This window comes from Propithecus coquereli, unplaced genomic scaffold (assembly GCF_000956105.1).
Source record: "Propithecus coquereli isolate 6110/MARCELLA unplaced genomic scaffold, Pcoq_1.0 Scaffold175, whole genome shotgun sequence".
Taxonomy (NCBI): Eukaryota; Metazoa; Chordata; class Mammalia; order Primates; family Indriidae; genus Propithecus; species Propithecus coquereli.
In genome coordinates this window covers 2,092,160-2,101,912 of record NW_012142190.1, presented here as the reverse complement: position 1 = coordinate 2,101,912, position 9,753 = coordinate 2,092,160, and the positions used below count along the sequence as shown (strand labels likewise).

Genomic DNA, 9,753 nt, shown 5'->3' with positions numbered 1-9,753 from the left:
TACTGACAGACCCCTCTTTCCCCTCTTATCTGCACAACCACCTCCGTGAAACTACGAAGTAACCAAAGGGGAGGCTTCTGATCTAGACTGTCCATCCTTACACCAGTACCCAATACTCAAAGAGTAAATCAGTCTTCAGACTTACATAAATAAGTAGAAACTTCAAGGGAAAGAAAATACCAAACTGAAGATAGTAGTTATCTTTGTGGGGACATAAGGAAGAATTGGGGAAGAATACAAAAGGGGCTTCTGTTGTATTTGTAATGTTTTATTTCTTCACTGCAGGGGAGAGCAAAGAGGATAGTTTACAATGTGTTTTTTTAAAAACAATAATCAAATGATAAAGAAGCTGGACTTAAAAGTTTAATCAACATTTGGGGTCAGTACAGATTCTACTTTTGTCTTTAGTACTTTAAAATAAACGTTAATATTCAGAAGGACAACACACAGATGGCAAAATTTTAAAGTGCTCTCTGAGGCAAAGACTAGATTTCATTAGTAAGCACTTCAGTTCTAATACAGCACCTATCACTGTTGAATGGGTAGCTCTAATACAGCACCTATCACTCTTGAATGGGTAGCACAAACAAGAATCCCACTATACTCAAAGAGTTGTATGCCTGTTTGTTATGATTACACAAAATAATAATTTAAATGGTTTGTTACATAGAAAACCAGGTCTGAGGAGGAGGTGGAGCAAAAGACGAAACTTTGTTCCAAATATAATTATCAGGGATAAGAGGGGTGTTGATTCAGATTGGAGGAGAAATCATTCTTTAATTCAACTACAAACTGCAGCAGGGACCCTGAGCAAAACATCTTAGGTTACTCTAAGAGGGAAATGATACCTGCCAAATGCAACAAGGAAGCCCCTCAGGCTATACTCTAGGGATCTCATGGAAAAGGCTCCTTTGAAATGAGTCACCCAACATATCAGTGGTTGGAGCTGAGCAAAGGGCTGACTACAAAGGAGCATGGTAAAGATTTTTAGGGTGATACAGCTTTCCCATACCTTGATAATGGTGGTGGTTACACAACTATATACATTTAAAGCAGGGTTTTACTGCACGTAAACTATACTTAGATAAAAAAATTCATTCCAGGCCGGGCACGGTGGCTCACGCCTGTAATCCTAGCTCTCTGGGAGGCCGAGGCGGGCGGATTGTTTGAGCTCGGGAGTTCAAGACCACCCTGAGCAAGAGCGAGACCCCATCTCTACTAAAATTAGAAAGAAATTAATCAGACAACTAAAAATATATATAGAAAAAAAATTAGCCGTGCGTGGTGGCGCATGTCTGTGGTCCCAGCTACTTGGGAGGCTGAGGCAGAAGGATTGCTTGAGCCTAGGAGTTTGAGGTTGCTGTGAGCTAGGCTGACGCCACGGCACTCTAGCTCAGGCAAAAGAGTGAGACTCTGTCTCAAAAAAAAAAAAAAATTCATTCCATTCTTTGCTCCACCTCCTCCTGATGACAAATTAGAACAGCTCTTTAGACCTAAAGGAGGCAATGGCAGAGATCTGGAATGTGGAAAATCAGATTATAAGAACGGAGTAAATTATATATGCAGGAGTCCATGACAAACAAAGTAAATGTACATTACATATCAATAAAAAATGTGGGGAAAAAAGTAGAAAACTAAGGGGTAGAACTGTGGGACAAAGAAGTAGGTCAAAAGCCATCTAACATGTACCAAAGACAGTGCTTCCAGATATGGTATCTGGGTCATAAATGCCATCTGTTGAAAGAAAAACTAGAAGACATTGATACTTAATATGCGTAGTTACTATTAGGGAGTGTCATATATTCTGCTACTATAATATTAATAGAAGAGTTACAAGGATAAAAAGGAAATAAAACAAAAAGACAACCGTCTCAAAAAAAATTAATGAATAAAATCACCAGCAGCTCCTTTACGTAATACTAAAAAAGTTTAGAAAGAGCTGGATGGAGATTCTAGTTTCCTTGCCCCACTCTGCTCCCACAGGCCAAACACCAATTCAGAGGACAAAGCAGGTCTCACCCTTGTGCCTCTTTTAAAGGTAAGAAAGCCTTCTATAAAAAAGTCATCAGTATATTTCTCCTAATATCCCACTGGCCAAAACTGTACCACATGTTCATTCCTAAACCAATCACTAGTAGAAGTAAAATTATTATGGTTGGTTTAGGTCACAGATTCTCAAATCTGTCCACATATAAGAATCATGTAGGGGTTTCTGAAACTTATTGATTACCTGAGCCCTATTCCTGAGATTCTGATTTAATTGACCTGGTATCGGCCTTTAGCACTGGCATTTACTTTTAAATTCCCTAGGTGCTTTTTAATGTACAGCAAAGGCTGAAAATGTGGAAAGTATTGGAGGAGGAACCAGTGATGTACCTCCTATGTATTCTGGTTCTGAGAACCGCACCCACTCTCAAGAGGTAGAACACCAGCCTGCATATTTATATGGAACATTTCCACCCAACAAGGATTTAACCACTGGTACAGTCCCAAGTCAAACTACCCAGATTCTCTCTCCCAAGAATATAATCATTCAAACAGTACCTTTCCCTATGATGTACATATTTCTATACGGTAGATGAGTAACATAGTTAAGTTGTACCAATTACTTACCTAATGCGCATCTAAGCTGGGGCTGAAGTCTAACAAAAATTTTATCTCTGACTTCATTCAGACAGGTCTCTATCTCCGCATATATTTCTGAAGCAAGTTTTTTACAATCTCCATCTAAAAAATACACACATTATCAATGCACATCTTTCCATAGAAAACTGAGACATTAATAAAACCAAAAGTTTATCAGAGTAAGTTTTACAAAGAGACAAAAAGCAAAACACAAAACTTCCTTAATTATTCCTCCTCTGGGTATCTTGTATATTCCCTTAATATTTATTATCAGCACAAAATCATTAATACTTACTGCCTGGGTAAAATCTCAGTGAAAGCCTTTTTCACCCAAATAATCACAGGACTAGTATTAATAAAATAGTTAACCTCTCAGATATTGTGCATCTCTGAAACAGTTGAAGCTATCTCTTTATGTGCTATTACTACTTATGCTAGGAACAGAATCACTTATTCTACTTTGTGTAACTTCTACTGAATTTAGCTAGGTTGTAAGAACAGATAAATTTATGAGGAATCTTAATGAAGTTATGATTCTTTCGCAAACTAATATTTGGTATTTTTCCCTCCTATGTCTTTTCTGAGGGGTGTGGGTGGTCTTCAGTAGCATCCTAGTCTTTATTTCATTCCATATATCCGTTTTTCCACACATATTTACTTCATTAAAAACTGCAAGCTATTTATTACACTGTGACTGAAACAGCCTTATTAATCATTCTCCCATTGCTAGACATTTGTTTCTTTTTTTCACTATTATAAATACCACTGTGATAAACATCTTTGGGCAAACGTCTGTCCATGTTTTTGATCACTTCTTTAGAGTAGAAGTCCTCAAAATGTAATTACCATGACAAGAAACTATTCAGCATTAATAAGAAAATTATTTTGAATAAAAGCCTCCATATGCATGTGACTCTAGTTACTCTTAAGCTATAAATGGATCTTTACACTCAAATCTCTTATAAATAATTCATATAGGCTGGGCGCGGTGGCTCACGCCTGTAATCCTAGCACTCTGGGAGGCTGAGGTGGGTAGATTGTTTGAGCTCAGGAGTTCGAGACCAGCCTGAGCAAGAGCGAGACCCCGTCCCTACTAAAAAAAAAAAAATAGAAATTAGCTGAACAACTAAAAATATGCATATAAAAAATAAGCCGGGCATAGTGGCACATGCCTGTAGTCCCAGCTACTCTGGAGGCTGAGGCAGAAGGATTGCTTGAGCCCAGGAGTTTGAGGTTGCTATGAGGTAGGCTGATGCCATGGCACTCTAGCCCGGGCAACAGTGAGACTCTGTCTCAAAAAAAAAAAAAAAATAATTCATACAGCCTGATCACACGCTGCTTATGTATTTCACTAATGAAAATATCTGTATTCTCCTGTAAAATGAAATAAGCATTAACCAGAATTTTTGTTAACCATGCCAAAAAAAATTTACAATACAAGGGAATGCAGCTCAAATATAATTAACAATCAGATTATAAAAACTACAACTATTCTGTAAAAAGATAAAAATATAAAATTAAAACTAATTTCAATATTGAATTATTGCTGTTCTGCAATAATCAACTGAATGACTATCACCTACTCAGCACTGGGGTTCCTGTAATTATAGGAAACAGAAACAGAAAACTCAAAGGTGAAAATATCTGAGAAATGAATTTTTAAAACTGCAAAAAGTTGCAAATGACTAACACATTTTAAAAAATTGAGTCTCAAAGGAACCCAAACTGAAACAAAACATTTGTCACCTAACAAAATCATTTTAAACATTTATACCCTAAGGTTAGGATATAAAGGTTAGGGTTAGAATGCTGAGAAATTTTCTTCTACATAATGAAAACAGAATTATATGTTGGTAGAACCCTTCTGAAAAGCCATTCAGTAAGACCCTTAATATTCATATTTTAATATCCCTCCTAGGATATTAATCAACAATGGATTAAAAGATACATGGGTATTTGCCCTGATGTTAATTCATAATAGCAAAACTTGGTCAGCAGCCTGAATGGTCAACAATGGAGCAATGTACAGGGATCCATATAAAAGACTGCATGATCAAAGTCACGCTTTTCAGCATATTAAAGAAAGCTTGGTATGATGTCATGTCTGTCAAAAAAATATACGCACAAGATCAGAAAAAAAAATACACCAAGATACTTCCATCAAATATGTTGAATAAAGGTGAAGATTCTTGCCCTACAAGATAGCGAGACTTAAAAAGCCGCCAAAATTTAAACAGTGTGGCTGTAGGGATAGAAAAAGTGGCCAAGAGAACAAAATTGAGAGTTAAGGAATAACGGCACACACATATGGAATGTTAATGTGACAAAGGTGGCATGACAGATCAACTGAGGAAAAAAAAAGTAGAGCTATTTAATGGAAAGACTGGCTATGCAAATGGAAAAAAAATGGATCCTTACCTCACACCATAATACATAAATATTAACTCCAGCTGAATTAAAAATTTCAAAGTTAAAGCAAAACTTTATTCATTTTTCGGCAGAAATACAGATAAATCATTTTCTGATCTTGGGAAAAGGAAAGATTTCTTTAAAAAGCCACAAACATCACTAGCTCCAAAAGGAAAGCTAAATACTTCCTTGTAAATTAAGACAGCTTTTAAAAAGTAAAAACATTAAGCCACAAATTGAGAGAAGATTCAGCAACACTTATCTGACATAAAAATAGCAAAAAGGATGTACAAAAACTCATATAAATCAATAAGAACATGACAATCAAGAGAACAAACAGGGTAATATACCAACAGGCATTTCATAGAAGAGGGAACAAATAGGATCAACATAAACATGAAGAGCCAACAAATTCTCTAAAATCTGGGAAAGGCAAATCAAGATCACAGATCATTTTACCCCATTTAAATAGCAAAAATCTCAAAGTATGAAAATAATCAAGGGACAATATACAGATCCAGAAGATGTCTTATACACTGTTAATGGGAGTATTAACTGGTACAATCACTTTAGAAGACAATTGCCATTATCTTCTAAATCTGGACTCAGAACCTATGATCTGGCAATTCCATTCATATGGTACACTGAAGGGAAACGCTTGTACCATGCCCCAGGAGCCCTGCCCAAGAATGGCCATAGCAGTAAGATTCATTGTGGCAAAAAATAACCGCATTGACCACTGACAGGTGGATGAATAAACAAACTGGTATTATTTACCAAATGGAAATATTATACAGCAATGAAAATCAATGAAGTACAAGCAGCTTCAAAGATAAATCTTTACAAAAAGGAAAACAAAGGTCCCAGAAGGCATGCTGCATGATATCCTTCTTACAAAGTTCAAAAGAAACCAAATGAGGCACTACAGTAGTCCCTCCTTATCTGCGGTTTTGCTTCCTGTGGTTTCACTTACCCGCAAGTCAACCACAGTCTGAAAACATTAAATGGAACATTCCAGAAATAAACAATTCATAAGTTTTAAATTTCATGCCATTCTGAGTAGCGTAATGAAATCACGAACTTTCCCGTTCTGTCCCGCCCAGTAAGTGAATCCTCCCCTTGTCCAGATTATCCATGTTGCCTACACTCCTCGCCCATGAGGCATTTAGCAGCCTTCTAGATTATCAGATTGACCAGGGAGGTATTGCAGTGCTTGTGTTCAAGTCATTATTTGACTTAATAACGGCCCCACAGTGCAAGAGTAGTGGTGCTGGCAATTCAGACACTCCAAAGAGAAGCTGTAAAGTGCTTCCTTTAAGTGAAAAAGTGAAAGTTCTTGACCTAGTAAGGAAAGAAAAAAAATCACATGCTGAGGTTGCTAAGGTACACAGTAAAAACGAATCTCTTATCTGTGAAATTGTGAAAAAGGAAAAAGAAATTCATGCTAGTTTTGCTGTCGCACCTCAAATTGCAAAAGTTACAGCCACATTGCGTGGTAAGTGCTTAGTTAATACGGAAAAGGCATTAAATTTGTGGGTGGAAGACATGAACAGAAACATATTCCAATTGACGGCAAGGAGTTGAGCCAGATTAATCTTAACTACACTTGATCATTAATTATGTATGTACAGGAAAAAAAAAGTATATATAGGGTTCAGTACTATCTGTCCCTCCGTATCCGTGGAGAATACCTTCCAAGACCTCCAGTGAATGCCTGAAACCTCAGATAGTACCAAACCCTATATATACTATGTTTTTACCTATACAAATATACCTATGATCAGGTTTAATTTATAAATTAGGCACAATTATTGTGATGAGAGATTTTGGGGGGTTGGAAAATTATGAGTGACTTTTATTTACTTCTTCATTCTGTTTTTCAGTAATTTAAACACTTAAAATTTTACTTTGATGACCATTATGGTCTTGATAGGCTGTAAGACACAACCACAGCCTCTTTTTCCTTTAGTTTTTGGAAAAAAACTGCCTTTGGGCAGTTATGATAATATAACTGGTGTTACCATAAGCTTCATGATACTGTCCTTGGACTCCCTGCTCCCAGATCTGTACATAAAACAGAAGCTACCAATGGCATCTTTCCCACCTGCTGTGAGACAAACTGCAACATTAACGTCTTTAAAAATTGAAGAGAAATAAAATATTAGTGCCAACCTGGAACTCCATCCAATTGATTCTCACACAAAAGCTTATTTGCTTGATTATATTTTGTGAACAGCTGCCAGAATACAGATTCCTCCTTAGAGCACAGTTCAGTCACAGTGTTCTTTAACCTTTCTAAGTGCACCAAAGCTGACAGGATACAGTCTAACCAACAGAGAGCATAAGCATTTTTCCACTGGACACGTAAAGTCTGGCGAAATGATGTACATTTGCTCCCCAACGGCATTTCCAGTTCAGATGTGTATCCTTCATTTTGAGGGGAAATTCCCCCAGTTCCAGAGACATCAATTGTAGTAGGATCTTTTTCAGTAGCCGGGTCAACAGTATCAGCTTCCAAAATCTCATTCTGCTCCAAGCAATCAGCTGTCCTAATTGGATTTGATGAGCTGTCACCATATACTTCTCCATTATGTTTGCTGTTCAAAATTTGTTCACCATCGGTAACGATATGATTTCTAGTCTTTTTGGAATTTGCTAAAAGAAGTGAATCTTTACAGCTGGTTTCCAAGATCTTTCTTTTTCGAGGCTTACTTGGAGTGTGACACTCTTCCGAATCAGGAGAAATTAGGTTAGTAAGTGATTTAGAGCCCAAAGGATAGATGCACTAAAAAGAAAAAATAAAATGATAAAAACCACAAATAACAAATAGCTCAAGTTTTACTTTACAGTTTCTATATCATGGAAAATATGTGTAAGATTTTAGCATTAATTTGACGTGCGGTGTATTTTATCCACCTAAATCTGAACTAGAGACAAATACAACTATTTAAGAAAAAATCTGGCCCCCAAAAGAACAATTTTTCTTAGTTAATTTGAAAAATCAAGGGTTTACCCTGAGTTACACGAGGAAAGCTAACAAGGAAAACATACATATTTTTGCTTTAATAAAAAATCTAATGTGAAGTAAATTAAAAATTTTCAACAATGTAAAGAAACGCTCTATAATAAAATGTTATTCTTTTGGGACAGACACACTGCATAACACTAAAAGTTTGAAAAGTATTTTCAAATTAAAAAATATCTTATATTTTGAAACTAAATATGAATCTGAGAGCACTGCTGTTCTTTCGATTTTTTTTTTTAAGCAACGCAGTCTATGTTGCCCAGGTTGGTAGCAAACTTCTGGGCTCAAGTGATCCTCCCGCCTCAGCAGAGTCCCTGGGATTACAGGTGTGCACCACTGTACCGGCTGTAGTTCCATCATCCTTATTGGGTTTAGAGTCAAACTGGCTGAATTTTAATGACCTTGTCAAATCTTACTGTGCATTAATACAATTTCAGCCAAATATCGAAAATGTAAACAAATTACTAAAATAATCAGTGAATCTTTCCTAAATTTACAAACTACCAGAATATTTTTACAAGATAAATTCAAGAAATCTATACTCTAAATGCCTTCATTTAAAATACGCCTTCTTTTACATAAGTATGGTAGACTGCTACCTTAATGGCCCCCAGTGACCTAAAGAACTACACCTCCTGGTAATTCATGCCATCCCATAGACTCAGCTTGGCCATGTGACTAGCTCTGATGGGAGATTAGCACACATGATGCCCATGGAAGCCTGACTGATAGGCACTGGCTCACTGGGCTTGTCCTCTTGGGAGCCCTTCTGGAACACTTCATCTCAGTCCCAGCTGTCATGCTGTGAAGAGCCCAATGAGCATCATGGAGAGACCCTCATGAAAAAGAACTGAGACCCCTGGCTGACTGCCTGAGCAGAACTCCTAGCCAGCAGCTAATATCAACTGCCAGGCATGTGGACATTTCAGTTGTCCGAACCAACATGGTGTGAAGTATAAGAATTGCCTTGTCAACCCTCAGAATCATGAGAATAAATGAAGCCATTAAAATCTGTAAGCCACTAAGTTTCAAGGTGATTCATTTCACAGCAACAGATAAATGAAATGCAGTAAATCCCCTCATGTAGCTTCTTCTATACAACTGAACACTACACTCATAATACCACACTTATGAAATTCTTTAGTATAAACAGGCAAGTTCTAGATTCTTCTGTGAACAACTACCTGCAGTCACCATCAACTAACAATCTGACTGACCATCAACTTTATACCTTGAGATTATTTCCTAGATCCTACCATATGTCAGAAAACTGCGAACACTTTAAAATCAATAGCAATAACTGTGTATTCAAAATATCACAAAAGGTACATATTCAAAAAAATTGAAAGTAGGATTTCACAGAGATATCTGCACACTCATGTTCATTGCAGCATTATTCAAAGACCCAAAAATTGGAAGCAACTCAAATATCTGCAGACAGGTCAATGGATAAAGAAAATTCAGCAGATAAATACAATTCAGTATTATTCAGCCTTAAAAAGGAAGGAAATCCTGTCACATGCCACAACATGAACCTTGAGGACATTATGCTAAGTGAAACAAGCTAGTCACAAAAAAAGGCAAATACTGTATGAATCCATTTACATGAGGTACTTAAAGAGTAGTCAGATTCACAGAAACAGAAGTAGAATGGGGCTGCCGGGGGATATAGGAGAGGAAATTGGGAAATAGTT

General features: G+C 36.8%; 1 protein-coding gene across 1 annotated transcript in view; it reads right to left on the bottom strand.

Moving 5' to 3' along the window:
- Nucleotides 1-9,753, bottom strand: part of USPL1 (ubiquitin specific peptidase like 1) — a gene marked incomplete at its 5' end in the record, with an annotated part of 38,890 nt that overhangs the window by 19,357 nt on the left and 9,780 nt on the right. The window contains 2 exons of the mRNA XM_012642121.1: nucleotides 2,614-2,727; nucleotides 7,207-7,819. Of these exons, the coding sequence (XP_012497575.1) occupies nucleotides 2,614-2,727; nucleotides 7,207-7,819 (727 nt within the window). The remainder of the gene's footprint in view (nucleotides 1-2,613; nucleotides 2,728-7,206; nucleotides 7,820-9,753) is intronic.